We start from the raw sequence: 16720 nt of genomic DNA on the forward strand, positions 1-16720 counted from the left end.
TTGTAAACCTAAGAAATGAATCCAATTTATGGACAGACCAAGCTGGAGAAGTCAGCATGCCTTGTTTGCATACATACACGCTGTCATCATGGATTAATTTTAGTTGCATTTTCTCTTCCAGCAGACAGGACATATTTTATATCCCCTAGAAAAGAGAACTTAATAAAAATCATGATGCAGTGTATTCCGGCTCCTTTCTAGTGTTCAGATCCTTATGACCCAGATACCCAAAACGTTGTAAATTTCCCCTTCCACATGCCCCTGTTTTATTAAAAGAACATGCATTTCTCCCTAAGCTACCTGGTAAACATCTAAGTGGGCCCTGGGCTGAGTGCTGTGTAAACAAGATAAAGCGAGTGCCTGGTTCTGGGAATGTTGACATCAACAGATGCAAGTGGAATTACAAACTCAGTTTGGTTTTCCCCTGCAAAGAACCATCCTCCCCAGAAAAGAAGGCCACCATTCATTCATCTGTACCTATCCTGCTTCTGAGTCGCTACCTCATTCTGAGGCTAAAATGGTACCTGGCCCTTGGGCAAACCCAGGGAGGATAAAGGGAAAGTCACAGAGGTATAGTGGCCGACCTGGCTCCTCAGAGCCTCGTATTAGCCCTCTAGCAAAAACTAAGGTAGACAATATTCTATTCTCTATTGTATTGATGCTGTGTTTTAAGGTAATATTCTCTGCACACGTCACCTTACAGTAACACTTAATTGTTTTAGGTGTGTCCGGTATTTGTGTTCAGTCTCACCTCAATGTTTTTCCAGTAAGTTCTGGCCCTTCTGCCCCAGTTCAGGATCACAGCATCCAGTGGCAGGATTCATCAGGCCCACCTCTGTCCCTCTCCAGAGCCATATATAATATTCTAATAATAAAGAGAGATACCACTGAGTGGGTACCCACTGGACACGACACCTGGGCTAATTTGCACAATGATTCTATATGGGAGGCACTTGCCTTTTTTACAGATGGGCAAATTAACATAAGTTAGTTATCCAAGATTGAACCCGAGTAACTGGTGGCAAAAGCTAGTATTCAAAGCCATGTACCCGATTCCTAAGCTCATGTTTTTTCCTGCTCCTCCACTCTGCTTCTCCTATATTACTAGTAGTGTCAGTTTTGTGATAAATGCCTTTTGGCTTGAATAGAAGTATCAAACGCAATAGTGTACCCTTGTGATATTTGAAGTTGCTGTGGCCCTCACACAATAATGGCAGCTAGCAGTGTTTGCTGTGTGCCAAGGTCTATGCTAGCATTACATACGTTATTTCATTTAATCCTAAAATAGGAGGTTGGGCACCATTTTATCCCCAACTTGATGAGACATAACTGATAGATGGAAAAGCTGGGATTCAAACCAAAGATGTTATTTCCACCGCTCACATGCTGAATCACTGCAGTAAATAGCATTCCCCTACTTTGTTTTTTAAAAAGAAAATTGTAACATTTTCACTGGTGAGGCTAGTGACTTCTGGCTTCTATCAGTAGTCAAGCTGATTATTACCACTGGTTATGGTGGCACATATTTTCTTCCCTATTGTGCTCATATTAGAAGTTTGCAGTCCGGATCATACTCTAGTAGTCCCTAAGCTCTGTGACTGAGTCCAGAATGCTAAGAATTATGGCGAATTGTTAGCATATAGATGGCATTATATTATAGTCATCTGTTGAATAAGTTGAAGTTTTATTGAATTGAAAATAAAAGATGGCATTATATAGGGTGTGTGTGTGTGTGTGTGTGTGTGTGTGTGTGTGTGTGTGTGTGTGTTTAAAGATATGCTTTTATTTTCATTAGCCAAGAGGTCAGGACCTGAAAATATAACTAGAGGTCCAGCTATCTGCGTAACACTATTACTTCTGACAGAGAACTATTTACTAAAAGGATTCTCAGTGGGCGCTGAATTGCTTTTATTAGTTTATTTAAAGTGTGCACTTCCCTTTTCACCTTTGTTTCAAAAGAGAGTATCTGAATGTGTGAAAGTCCTCCATTATAGAGTTGTTTCCCACCTATTCCTTGGTTCAGCAGCTCTTGGTGAGTTCCAGGGAAGCCAGAAAAGAGCTGCTTCCATCCTGCTCATGCGTTTTGGCATGCATTTCTCAGCCTATTTCCCTCCTGTGTACAGCAGCGACCCCCCACACTCGTGTCTACAGGGCCATTTAGGAATATCCCCTGATTCCATCCCTCTGTTATTTTTCTTCTCACTGTTTTGTGATTCTTCACTGAATTTCAAGCTGACTAGAAATGCGGATGGGCACATAAGCATCTAGGTTTCCCAAAATACACATTTTTCATGAGTGCCTCTCTCTTGAAGTGTGTGGACAGAGGCTGCATATTATCTTCCCATGATCACTCTGTTTTAATGTCTGACTGACAGCTGCCTGTCAGTAAAATGAGGCGATAATGGGCAGAAAATGTCTCTGCTCTTAGGAGAGCAAAGAAGGAAAGACCCTGGATTCCTATCAGTCTCAGAGACACTTGTCAGCCATTGTTAAAGAAGACTTATAAGTGCCTCTGTGGGGAATACATACGAATGGCCCAAACATTCTCACCCTTATTAGTGAGAAGAAGAAAAGGGAGCTGTTTCTCATACATGTGCAGACTTTACCCACCGTGAAGATCCGTCCCCCCCGTGGGAGCTTGCCCAGTGTGTTAATGTGTCACCTGGAGTAGGGTGTGGCCATGCCAGATGGCACCTGCAGCTTCACTGATGGGTCCCGGACAAAGCTCAAGCTGATACAGCTCAGGTGGTCTCAACTAGTCATTCCGAAGAGAGTAGTTCTGCCCACCTGCTTACACATGCTTGAGGTGCCTTCAGATGTATCTAACAAATAATATGAAAGTGGAAGTCTACAGGGCCAAGTGACACCACATGATCTGTGCCACAATAAGCAAAAGAGATGATATTTTAGAATTGTTCTCATTTTCCCAAGGGATCAGTAAATGCAGAAGGAGTGTTCAGCCTAACGAGACACTGTATCACTCATAAAGATGAGAGTCAGACACCAAAACAAGTGAGGGAAACAGCATCTGGCTTTTCTACTGAGAGTGCTGCAAGATGGCAGGGACCATGCCCTTGACTTACTGTGTGCCCCTTTAAATCACAAATCCAGCTCTCTGTGCTCAAGAAGAAGGATTATTAATGGGGCAGAGGTATTTTACTTAAGTAAAGACAAGTGGACCTTCCAGAATAATATAAACAACAACAAAAACAACTCAGTTCCTGTAGGATAAAACTAAGGCACCAGTTCCTTACTCTCGAAAATTGGCAAAGGAAAGAATGAGTCCTGCCTTTTCTGTGCATATTGTATTTGAGGAAAGCCAGATTGCACTGGTTAATGAAGGAATGTTCTTCACATGAGAATTCCAGCCACTAAATGTGGAAGGGAAATTAGAATTGGAAAAGCATAACTTGGTGGCTCCAAATGAAATAATTGAGTCAAACCACTATCACCAATGGATTCAGTGATTGGACCATTAGAAATGTTAATAGGGAACTTCACAACGGAGAAATCAGGCTGCTGTCACCCAAACCCACTAAAGGTGGGATGCCCACACATTAGGTGCCTCCCGATATGATGTAATGAAAAAAAAGTACACAATGAATGAAAAGGACACAATGCCATCTATATGGCTTACGAGTTAAACTTGAACTTAATCAAACCAATCAATAAGTTTCCAGAAAATACAGTGGATACAAGAACAAAAGAAGGCAAATTATGAAAGTGTCTATTGAGACAGGGCTCATGGAGGAATCCTATAAAAGTATATTCAGCGAGACAATGCATGAGGGAAAGAGGGAGGTGGCTGCGTGCAAGTGAGAGGGACTTCAGAGACAGAACATCCAACTATTGTACCCTATTTGGATCATTTAAACAAACTAAATATAAATTATTTTTCAAGTTGGAGAAATTTGACTACATTTTGGGTATTAAATGATACCAAGGTATTATTGTTTATTAGGTATGGTAATGGCTTTGTGGTTATATAAGAAAGGTCCATTTTTTAGAAATTTATACTGAAGTATAAAGAAGCAAAATGACATAATTTCTTGGAGTTGCTTAAAAAATCTTAATAGCCGTGGTCGGCAAACTGCAGCTCGTGAGCCACATGTGGCTCTTTGGTCCCTTGAGTGTGGCTCTTCCACAAAATACCATGGCCTAGGCGAGTCTCTTTTGAAGAAGTGGCATTAGAAGTTTAAGTTTAAAAAATCTGGCTCTCAAAAGAAATTTCAATTGTTGTACTGTTGATATTTGGCTCTGTTGACTAATGAGTTTGCCGACCACTGTTAACAGGATTCCAGAGACATGGAAGCATGGAACAGAGTGTGGAATCTCAGAGGGAAGGCGGGGGAGGTAATTAACCAAAGACCTTGTATGTATATATTCATAACCCATGGACACAGACAATAGGGTGCTGAAGGCCTGGAGGGGTAGAGATGGGGGGGCAGTAATGGGGGGGTGGGCTGGAGGGGGTCAATGGGGGGAAAATGGAACATATGTAATACTTTCAACAACAAAGAATTATTTTTTAAAAAATCTTAATAGGATGAAAGGAAGAAAAAGAGAGTGAAACAAGTGTGGCAAAATTTTGATTATTAGATGGGAATGATGGAATATATGTGGGTTTACTGTAATATTCTCTCTGAAATGTTTCATGATAAAAATATTAAGGAAAAAAATAACAGTTCTCTCTCAGAGATGATAGTGAAGATCTATTGGAGCTGTGACTAGAAAACGTCACATTAGCTGAGTATTTAAAATTTTATGATTCTTTTCCTTAATTTTTTGATAATATCCTTTTTATTTAAAAAAATAACTAGTTTTGTTAGATCTTTTGGGTAGTCACTGGAAACCAGTTTCATTGCCATACATCAAGCAATTGAGGAGAATTTGTGAAAGCGAACGCTGATCTGAGCTGAAATAACTTGCTTTCTTCAGCATCTGCAGTGGCTGGTCTCCAGGGGCTTATCTGGCTACATGTGTTTTTCACATTTATTAGTGAAATTGGAGATTCAAGAATAAAACACAGTCCGCGGGAACATTGTGTTATTTTGTGACATGCTAGAGAATCTTTAGCCCATAAAGCAAATGAGTGAGCTCTGTGGGGGCATAACTGTAATTTTCACCCGGGAAGGCAGTGAAGACCCACTGTATTTATTAAGCACATAGACAACAGAAAATTAATAGTGCTGTGAAGATAGAAAAACACACTCACACTATTGCTATTAATAGTGTAATTTTTAACCACTTACTGGAATTGTAATGTGCTGCCAGGATTAACGTTCTTCTTCCAAGAAAAAAATGACAGTGCTCATATTTGACACTTGTGTGATGGACTCTTTTGAATGAGAAAAAATGGAAAGGACTTGATGTCATTCCTGATGGATGATGGGATGTGTGTTATTTTTCATGCCACAGTTTCTTATTTAATTGCGGTTTCCTATTTAATTGTCATAACCCGGCAGAAATTTAAAATAAAATAAAGCTCAATAAAAATACAAATGTTTAAGCAACTATTAAAAAAACAGTGTAATTTTTTTGTCTGTTTTGAAGGAAAACAACCATCAGACAAAAATTTAAAGGTAGACTTCTGTATAATATTTGGTTGTTTTGTGTTGGATAATAATTTCATTCAGTGTCAACATACAGTTATTTTTGGTTCTATCAAACAGGCAGGATCAGGTGAAGGAACTTCACCCATTGTTTTTGGCAAAGCTGGGTATACAAAGAAATGAACAGACCAGATATTTGATTCAGGACCTTTCTTCTATGTGGTTGAGGAGCTTAAGGGGAAGTTCTGGTGGGAAGACAGCCCTCTGTGTAAGCTGATGCACTGGGGCATTTCTAGAACACTCAGCTCCCCTGAAGACTGGGGAGAGAGTGGGCTGGATCTCCCACTGAAAAAGCCCAAACAAAGCCAACAACACTCCAACAGGTGACAGCCATGTAAGATGCAGGGACTGATGCTATTGCCAAAGTCAAGATGCACCTTGAGCTGGAACAGGACCAAAGTCAAGAGCTGGGACAGGCAGCCCAAAGAGCAAGTGCAGGAAGGAGGAGTGTGCTTAGAAAAAATATCACCTCAGTGGTACCTTTGAAGGCATTAGTAGGCACTTTGCATTCAGTAGGTGCTTTGTTTTGAGGTAAGCAGGAAGTAAGAAAGAGGCCTTTCCCCCACTAATTTCATGGTCTCAAGAATCCGAGATATATAAAGGTGAAGAGATTCAAGATAAAGTGATCTCATTTAACTCAGTCCTTGACTAAGTGTTACTTTTTTCTTATGCTTGTTTGTATCTTGATTATTTAAAAGGATATATTTTAGGGAACCAATAAAAAAGAATCTATGGGGTGTGTGTGTGTGTGTGTGTGTGTGTGTGTGTGTGTAGAGAACAGAGTAAAGTAATTCCAGGGGCTTGTGTCTGTGCTTTTTTGCCTGTTTATACAAGTCTGTCAAAGCAGATGTCAGCAGTTCTGCCTCCGAGGGATTTTTGGCCTGGGAAGATGGGAGAATAGTAAGGAGGACTGTGGACAGGTAGGCTAGGTGAGGGGACCTAGAGATAGGCTCTGGAAAGGGCCTCTTTTCCCAGCCTGGCCTGGGCTGTTGTGAGATGACTGCTGCACTACAGTCTTAAGCACGGCGGGTTACCAAGTGCCCTCCATGTGCCAGGCACATACCTACCACAGACCCTCGGTGTCAGGAGGAAACCAGGCTTAGCGCCAAGTAACTGTTCCACTGATAAGCTCCAGGAGGCCGTTCAAAGCCAGGACTCCGTGATCTAAAACCAGAGCAGTGTCCCCTCTCCCCCAAAGGCTCCCAAGGGGCCTCTGAATCCCAAACCACAGATGTGAAAAGGCAATGCAGAAGCTCCAGAGACTCTTGACAGGCCTCCAGACCACGTGTGAGAGAACATGAGGTTTGGCAGATTTTAGTAATTGAAACATATGATAGAGAGTCTGTAATGCCAACGACAGGGCTGAAAAGCAAAATCCAAAGAGCTTTAGACTTTGCTCTGCATTTCCTTAATATTCCTTGGCAAGGTGAATAACTTTGGTTTTCCTTGCAAGTATATGAAGGGTGACGCCCCCCAAACGTCTCTTGGGACATCACAGGCCTGAAAGCACTGCAGAGGGTCCCTGTCCCCAGCCTGGTGGGAGGCAGAGCTTGGACACTGCCCTGTGAGAAGGCAAGACTACAACTTCCTGCTTCAACTTCCTAATGAGTGCTCTTGGTGAAATGCAGACGGGGAAAGACCCCAAGGAATCCTGGTTCACGATCCAAGTTATGGTGTGAGGTGGGGTTAAGAATTAGCAATTCTGCCCTAACTGGTTTGGCTCAGTGGATAGAGCATCGGCCCTCGGACTGAAGGGTTCCAGGTTCGATTCCAGTCAAGGGCATGTACCTTGGTTGTGGGCACATCCCCAGTAGGGGGTGTGCAGGAAGCAGCTGATTGATGTTTCTAGCTCTCTATCCCTCTCCCTTCCTCTCTGTAAAAACTCAATAAAATATATTATATTTTTAAAAAAGAATTAGAAATTCTGTATTGCTGGTACTGGGTTGTTTGTGCAGAGGTGAGTGAGATACAACTTGGACTAGACCCCAAATCAACTTCCTTACTAGGGGACATTCACTTAAATGCTAGTAGAAAATGTGTCTGAAGCGGACCACAAATTAGGAACTGGTAGTTCGTAAAACATGTTCAGCTCTCATTTGCAGCTGAAATGTTTTTGTCCTGTGTATTTCTCCTGGTCAGCAGGCCGTACCCTCCACACCTTTCCTCATGCTAGACAGGTAGCTGTTGGCACTGGACACACTGAATATCACTTGAAGAATACACGTTTTTTTCTCGTCTCCACGTAATGTGCCATGAACATTTCATTCTATTTTGCCTGCTCTCCTCTATTTTTTTAAACTTGACGTTTAAACTTTTCTGATATGCCCTGATTGTTCCCAAGCTCCCGGAACTCATCCGTGCAGCTCCATTCCCCCACCAGCTCCTGGGCTCAGCAGGGCTCTGTGTAGGAGCTAGTTGTTATTTACAAGTGTAATTCAGCTGTCGCTGTGTCTTTGAACATACGGTGTTGTTGTGGGATTTTTAATTGCCATTTTCATCTATATAATTAAAATTAAATGAAAAAAATGGATAGCTTCCAATATCTGAATTAATTTTATGAGTACTGCTTGAGAGGGAAAAGTATGTGTAAATACAATAATTGTTACTTGATTTGCCTTTAGCAGAACTAGAGATTGTACCTGGCGGAAAAGAAAATATAGTAATTATAAATGGGGAAAAAAGATGAGTCTGATATTTCTGTGACTGAGAATCAGAATTAATGACCTGGATGAAAAGTGATAAAATAACTCTAGATATGTTTCAAATAGTACACTGGGAATGTGTTACAGTAATTCTCTACAGATCCAACTTGTCTGGTGCTGGTCTGGATTTTTTTTTTTTTTCTTCCCAGAGTTCATCATGGGTGTTTACACGTTCCTCAAGAAAGGGCCATTATCCCAGATCAAAACCTCCGTCATGCTCAGAAACGGGCATTTCACCTGCTTATTCTGCTCTGTAAGTGTGACAGTGAGCACGTAGCAGAGATAAACGAGACAGTCAAGAGCAGAGTTTGTGTGTGGGTTGTGTTTTGTTGGGTGTTTTTTTTTAATTCATTGGGCCAGCCAGTGTTCACTTGCAGACTCATCAAGCGCCTGACCGTCATGTTTATAAAGACGTGGATGGTCACTTTATTTGAAATGACAAATTCTTCGCTCTACATAATGAGGTCAGTGAAGCATCCAGAAAAGAAATGTATAATTTGGTAGCGTGGGTCTGTAAGCACAGCCCTGCCGCGGCTATTTAAGTTTAATGAAGCAGCTACTTTGCTGCTACACATTCTTAGTGAATAGCCTCCTTGGCGTGTTTTTGAAAACGTAAATGTTGCTGGCAATCATGTCCCGGCAATCTCCTTGGAGAGCCTTTGTGCCCTGTTCTCGGAAGAAATATGCCACTTTTACATGTTAATGGTTTTGGAATTAGTCATTTGCTCCATTTTCATTGGAAAGCAAGGTCAGTATGCGATTCCCTGCCTGCCTTCATTTTCTCTGAACATGCAGAATACTCTCAGTCAGTTCATCAGCCATGCAGCACACTGTCTGGTTATAACATGCCTGAAAAGCCAAAGAAATGTTCCCTCAAAGAGCATTCCTATTCTCAGAGACTCTTCTTAGAATTCAGAGCCTAAAAATCTAACTCAGACAGGAAATTTCCTGGACAGACCATTATTGCTATTTTTTCCCCATTTCCATCACCAACCGACTTGTATCACCCATTCATTGGTCTCATTAGAGGAGGCCTCGCTCCCTGAGCATGCGAATCCCTGAAGAAGGCTAAGGGGTAGTGTAGAAATCCTTTTTGAAGCAGATTTACTGGTGTAAAAGTAAGGTCAGGCTTCTGAATCCTGGACCAGTGTTAATAAAGTACAGCTTTGATGGAGCAGAAAGACATCTCGCCCTTCCATGGTTCTGCAGTTTCATTCCCCCAAATTTAAGGCATCTGGTGGTTTTCCCTGAACTAGCAGGACACAATTGCTGGTGCCGTGTCCTCAACTCCGCAGCCCCAGGAGGGTCTGGGGACCACTCCAGACCATTTAGTGGCCTATGCCTGGGAAATGTAAAGCAGGACTTGAAATGCTGGACTCTATACCACCAAGCATTTCCCAGGAAAACCTAGTAAGTTTTCAAAAAACATTTTTTTAATAGATGAATGAATTAATAAATCAATTAGCTCCTTTGATTTCCTTTGTTGATCAACTTTGGATGTGGAGGTGACACAGGACCCTTCCAGGACATATTGGAAGCTGAGAAGCCCGCTTCTTAAAATCTCTGGAGTTGGCATTTAGAGTTGCATTTGGAAATGCAATCTCGATCCAGGCTGCCAATCCAAACTTGGGCCTGCTCAGGCCATTGCCTGGACAGCCCATATGACCAGGTTAGTGCCAGCTGGCACACAGCCTTCTCATCCTACATCTAAGAGATTAAAGTTGACTTGGCACTAAAAATTACAGTTCTGATAGAAGCAAGCCTGAAAAGGCACTTGAGAGAGGCTTGTGTTTTATTTTCTAGTGTATTTATCACATGCTAGACTAGCTAAGATAATGGTAGCTGCTGTAACAACTAGACCAAAGTATCTTATACCTAATAGCTTTTCATCATATATCTTTTTTGTCTATTTGTTCTTTTGTTAATCCTCACCCGAGCATATTTTTCCATTGACTTTTAGTGAGAGTGAAAAGGAGGGGGAGAGAGAGAGAGAGAAACATTGATGTAAGAAACACATCAATTGGTTGCCTCACATCACAAGCCCTGACCGGGGCCAGGGATCAAGCCTGAAACAGAGGTGCATGCCTTTGACCAGAATCGAACCCGGGACCCTTCAGTCCAAGGGCCGACGCTCTATCCACCGAGCCAAACCACCTAGGACCATCATATATCCTTACTAAACATTTTCATGGAAAAATGAAACGTGTGCTCAGGGATAGGAAGAAGACAGGGCTAAGGGAAAGGAGGAGAAGTGGGTATGGAAGGAAGAGACTCCCTTTGTGCTCCCCTCTAAGACAGATGGAGTGACCCATTGGCAGGGCTCAAGTGTGTTCCCAAAGGTGCAGTGTTGTAGGAGTCAGCCAGCCATGGGGATCAGAAATGAGATGCATCCCAGGCCAGAAGAGCAGAAAATGAGCTTAAAGTAGTAATAAAATACAGCTTTCTCTGTGCGGGGCTTGTTGCAATTTACAAAGCACGTTCACAAGTATCATGTTATTTTAGGCCTCAGATGAGTGGCTCAGGAAATATTAGTACCCTAATTTCAAATGTGCAAGAAATCTCAGCAAAATCTGAGAGACAGAGTGATTTAACCTCAAGAGTAGTGAACCAGGGTGCAGGGTTGGATGTCCTACCTTTAAGAACAGAGCTTTTTGCCCGACTGGCATGGGTCAATGGTTGAGCGTCAACCTATGAGCCAGGAGGTCATGGTTTGATTCCTGTTTAAGGCACATGCCCGGGTTGAGGGTTCAATCTCCATTGGGGGGGGGGGGGTGCAGGAGGCAGCCAATCAATGATTCTCTCCCATCATTGCTGTTTCTCTCTCCCTCCCCCTTCATCTCTGGAATCAATAAAAATACTTAAAAAAAAATTTTTTGAAAGCCCTAGCCAGTTTGGCTCCGTGGATAGAGCGACAGTCTGCAGATCGAAGGGTCCCAGGTTCAATTCCGATTAAGGGCACATACTTTGGTTGCAGGCTCCTCCCCAGCCCCCGTTGAGGTGCGTGCAGGAGGCAACCAATCGATGTTTCTCTCTGTCTTTCCCTCTCTCTTCCATTCCCCCTAAAAAAAAAAAAAAAAATCAATGGAAAAAATATCCTCTAATGAGGATTAACAACAACAAAAAAAGAACAGCACTTTTTCCCATAACTCTGTGATCCTTATGGAGGGTCCAGGGGCTGCTGAGGCAAGAGGGCTGCACTTTCCTTCCCTTCCCTTCCCCCTTGACCTCTGGACAAATCCTCATGACGCCAGTCATGTTCCCATGGAAATCACTTACAATGGCAGCCTGTTCAGAAATGCAGCAGCGATTATCTGCAGCATGGTTGGGTTCTTGATTTTGTAAAACCTGCACTCTGTCCTTTAAAGGGGTCAAGTTTAACAGGCAGTCCTTTTTGTCTTAACAATTGACACACACACACACACACACACACACACACACACACACACAATACAGAACAAAGAATTGTCTTTGGGGGGGGGGAAACACAAAGAAAAAAAAAAACAATTGTCTAACCAGGCTTTCATTTATTTAGCCCTCCTTCCTTTTTTATTGTTTCCCTCTCATCTACCTTTTTCCACTGTGTGCTGCTGAATTTGGCCAGTGCCAAATTATGTTTTATTCTCAGCCTGAGTAAGAAATTATCAAGGTGTAAAGTCTGGCCAAGAAAGGTCCCATCCTACCAGTGCAATTTGAAGTTTCAAGTTTATACAGACACCACTCCCTCCCAGCATGTTTTTGTCCTGAGAAATCCCAGAGAGCAGAATTCTTGGGTAGACAAGAAAGACGTTTTCTCACAAGAGCAGCAGTAGTGATAAGAAAGTGGTCAAATGGTGCTTGAAATTTTGCACAAAGATCCGTGAGAGACCAGGCACTAGGCTACAAACCCACAGCTCAGCTCTTTTTAGCATCCAGGCAACAGCCTGCTGTTTTCCCAGGTGGCTCTGAATGAGACAGGGGAATGCAGGGGCCATTTGTCACTGCCCCAGGTGCAATAGTCATGCCAGTTGGTACATGCAGCCTGCAAGGCCCACTCCTGCCCACGTCTGGATCGAGGCCTCTGGGCTTCCTTTTGATGGAGATTGGGGAGAACATGTTCCCGTCTATGCTCCTCCACCCGAGCCAATGATTAGACTCACTTCTTTGGGGCTGGAACCAATTCAGCCCTCCCGACCATGATCAAAGGTACCCATGCTCAGTGTGATTCCTTCCACTCCATTTTCAACTCAAGACACAGGGTGTTTTGTTTTGTTTTGTTTTTGTGGGGGTAGAGGGATTGAACAAAAAGGAGAGAGAGAAGACAGTTTTTTTAGAAGTATGGAGATTCAGTACGCCAGTCTTAGAATCCCAAGGTTATTCTGGTCAATGAATACGCTGGTGTGCCCTTCAGTGCGTGCTGGACTGGAGTCTCGCTTCAGCCAGGTCCTAAGTTGGACTCAGGGTTCTGCAGAGATGCCCGAGGAAAGAGCCACAGCTTGCTTGCAGGGGAAGGCAAAGTAGAGGAGCCTTGTGTTCCTTTTTGCCCAACTCAGTGCCTGGCGCCCACTGTGAATGGAATAAACTGATGAGATAGATGGCTGATAATAGCCCTTATGCCTTTGAGAAGAGAAACGAACTGAAGTACAACATCCAGAAGTCAAATTACAGAAATAAAATAAGATTAAAGGAAACGCTACTTCTAGAATTGTTTTAAGGGCATTTCATTGCAAATTGAGGTTACGCATTTAGAACTACTTCCTTTGATGAGGACTTAGTAAATGAACTTGGAGACATTATGCGCTTGAGAGACCTAAGCACTGACAGCCCTGGTCTCATGGTCTCACTCTGTGCATCCCTCCTCCGCCTTCTTCCAATTCCATCGAGTGTAGGGAGGATGCGTTTGGCCCTCTGAGTTGGAATTATGCAAAACCCAAAAATAGACTCTCAAAGTGCACCCAGACATAATGATTCCATGCGGCAAGAAGGTCACTGTGTCTGCTTTTCCTGCCAAGACACCCCTGGCTCTTAATCTATGGCTGCCTTGTGAAGCAAGAGAGCTGTGCCAGGAAGTTACACTCTGTGACTGTGAGGCGTCATGAGAATTTAAAATCATGTCAATGGGGTTTTATAAGGGCAAGTCAAGGGAGTAGGATTAGACATAGTTTTAGAAGACCGTCTTTGAACATCCTTTTTTTCTGTGGCCTGAGAGCTACCATAACTCAGTTAAAATAAAATAAAAAACACATTATCTGGCCCCAGCTGCAAATCCACTCCAAACTGCCAATTCTGCCAAAAATTAAAAAGCCACCCAAAAAGTGTACTGTGATTATCTGAGTGGTGGGGTTATGAGTTAGTTTTATTGTTTTCTTTGTGCTTTTCTGTACTTTCCATCACATATACTTCCTGGTTTTCTGATGCTAAAAAAAAAATTAAATAAAGCAACACCTCCTGTTTAAAAAGCAAAACTATACTAGCTGATTGTTTAGTTATGTTCTTTGAATGCTCAGTAAGTACCTGGTGGTTGAGAAGCCCACCAGGGTCATGACAATGGTAGCCCTGCCTCTTCCCCCGTCTCGGGCCTCGGAATAGAGTTTGTGTTCACAGCCCTGTCCCTACTGCGAGGTTCCAAACGGCTCCTGGAGAGGCCAGACCGCAGACCCTGGGAGGACTCACGGCAGCCAAGGAGCACAGGAAAGGGCGCGTGCTGAGCCAGACACCTCCGCAGCAGGAAGGGATTCCATTCCCATCCCTTGTCTCTGGTGGCCAGGCCTGCTTGACACGTGCTTGTTGGGAGGAACCGTGTCAGCTCAGTTCATCTGGAAACACTGCGTTCTCATCCTAAGAATGTCCAGTTGATGCACATTTTTTTAGAAATTGGGAAGATCCTGTTTTCCAGACTTGTAGGAGTCAAGTAAAGTGTAATAAGTAGAGACATATATCTGGGAGCAAACAACCTTTTCAGGAACTTCCAAATTCTCTTAGGGTTCAGGGGAAAGATTCATTTAGACTTGGGGCCTTGACCGTCCAGACTGGTTATTGACCATGAACTCCATCTGCCAAGCAACCCTGCCTCTGTCTAGGTCGTGTCAGGCTCAGAAAGTTGAGGGGAGCAGGCTGAGCAGAAATGGCCTGTATGGACCGGAAAACTATGTCATCTCGTCCTTAGACATAAATAATTCCACTAGAAAGCCCTCTATTTCTTACACATCACATGCAGATTTAATATTGAATGTAGTGGGGTTCCTCACTCCAGTGGGCCTCACTGCCTTGAACTTGAGGTCAAGTTCAAGCCCATGCCACACAGATCAGAAACGGAATTCCTAGCAGTTTTCATGATAGACTATGTGTCAGGGAGGTAAGGCTGTCACTAAGAATGGATTATTATTGTGGGGGTATTTTTTTTGTGTGTGTGTTTTTTTGTTGTTGTTGTTAATCCTCACCTGAGGATATTTTTCCATTGATTTTTTAGAGTGGAAGGGAGAGGGAAAGACAGAAACATCAATGTGAGAGACATGATTGGTTGCCTCCTACATGCACCCTGACCAGGGCTGGGGAACCTGCAACTTAGGTATGTGCCCTTGACCAGAATCTAACCCAGGACCCTTCAATCTGTGGGCTGATGCTCTAGCCACTGAGCCAAACTGGCTAGGGTAAGAATGGATTATTTTTAATAGGCAGTAGAGATCTCAATCATCAGTTTCCTCCATTCTCCTATGTGTTCCTTTATGACAATGCAGTGTCCATAGATTTTAGGTGGTACATAAATAAACAAAACTCAATACTAGTGTATTTATTGTAATGTCTATTAGGGGAAAAAATGTAATAAGATCATCCAACTGGTCATATTATTAATAACTTTACTTAAGACTAAAGAAAATAGGTTAAGTTTTTAAGGGAGGTTAATTTTTAAGACATAAGTAGATAATCCTATATAATAAAACCCTAATATGCAAATCGACTGAACAGAAGGACTGGTTGCTATGACGTGCACTGACCACCAGGGGGCAGATGCTCAATGCAGGAGCTGCCTCCTGGTGGCCAGTGCACTCCCACAGGGGGAGTGCCGCTCAGCCAGAAGCCGGGCTCACAGCTGGCGAGCACAGTGGTGGTGATGGGAGCCTCTCCTGCCTCCGCTGCAGGCAGGAGGTAAGGAGCAAGGGGACTGTGAGAGGGATGTCTGACTGCCAACTTAGGCCCAATCCCCAGGGCAGGTAGACATACCTTGAGGGGTCCCAGACTGCGAGAGGGTGCAGGCCAGGCTGAGGGACTTCCCCTCCTCTCTCCAGTGCACGATTTTTGTGCACAGGGCCTCTAGTTATATTATAAGCACAGATATAGCAAAAGTCAGAATGGTTGTACATTAATTGAATGATTCATGTTTGGCAAATATTGCCCTACAAGGTGCTAGTTGGCCAGATTTATTTTTATTCTCTCTCTCTCTCTCTCTCTCTTTATTAATCTTAGTATCTCAGATTGAAGCTGCGTGGGGAATAAATTGCTTCCAAGAAAAAAATAGTTGCCATCAGTAATAATGATTCTAGTAACTTTTAGAGAGTGTCAACAAAGACTTATTGCTTCTCTGGTGCAGAGCGGGAGAGCTGCTTATCTTCTCTTCCGATCTGGCTTTGGAGCCATCATTCCCTCCTCTCTCCCAGAGCAGGGATCCTAATGTTTATGTACGCTGACATGCTCGCTGTCTTGTTCAGAGCCACCTCCACTGTTTCTTGTGAATTCTGTGTGTGTGCGCGTGCATATTAAATGGTAACAAGATAATGAGCCACGTCTAGGCTACCCCTGTTATTTATATTAAATAATGACACGATGATGTTGGTAGCCTGTAATTCTCCATTTCCTATTAACCACCCTGCCCAAGTAAACTGTTTTCTGATCTCTCTTAGATGGAAATCCTGTATGAATGCGGAAGCCATTAGCAGAGTAATTGCTGTCTGTTGCCATGACAACCAGCCGCTGCAGTCACCTGCCAGAAGTGCTGCCAGACTGCACCAGCTCCGCTGTGCCCCTGGTGAAGACTGTGGAGGATTGTGGCAGCCTAGTGAATGGGCAGCCGCAGTATGTCATGCAAGTTTCGGCCAAGGACGGGCAGCTGCTGTCAACAGTAGTGCGGACTCTTGCCACCCAGAGGTAGTACCACAATTAACATTTAAAAAAATGAACGTGTAATTGATCCGAAGGACTCTTTGTCAGATGGGGGAAAAAGGGAATGTAATTAGTGCTCAGGTCTTTGTGTCAGGTGAGAGGTGGTAGGGGGGAGGGGGAGGGAGGGGAGACTACACAAGTTTTGTTTCTATAGCAATAGGGTATAAAGCTAAAATTCACGTTTTTCGCTTAAAGACACACTTGCAGAGAGTTGGGCAGGGAAGGATCCCACAAGACAGAGTCCTTTGCTTTACATTTATTTTGACATTGCAA

At 43.2% G+C, this 16720-nt stretch overlaps 1 protein-coding gene across 4 annotated transcripts in view; it reads left to right on the forward strand.

Moving 5' to 3' along the window:
* The window catches only part of MARCHF3 (membrane associated ring-CH-type finger 3), a 140896-nt gene that overhangs the window by 85952 nt on the left and 38224 nt on the right, over nucleotides 1-16720 (forward strand). For 3 of the 4 annotated variants that reach the window (XM_054714938.1, XM_008141360.3, XM_054714939.1), the window contains one exon: nucleotides 16189-16432. In XM_054714938.1, coding sequence (XP_054570913.1) covers nucleotides 16245-16432 — 188 coding nt within the window. In that variant the 5' untranslated portion in view covers nucleotides 16189-16244. Of the gene's footprint in view, nucleotides 1-8755; nucleotides 8779-16188; nucleotides 16433-16720 lie in introns of those variants that run through there. The other variant, XM_028145169.2, reaches the window with a different exon arrangement.

This window comes from Eptesicus fuscus, chromosome 4 (genome assembly GCF_027574615.1).
Source record: "Eptesicus fuscus isolate TK198812 chromosome 4, DD_ASM_mEF_20220401, whole genome shotgun sequence".
In the NCBI taxonomy this organism is placed as follows: domain Eukaryota; kingdom Metazoa; phylum Chordata; class Mammalia; order Chiroptera; family Vespertilionidae; genus Eptesicus; species Eptesicus fuscus.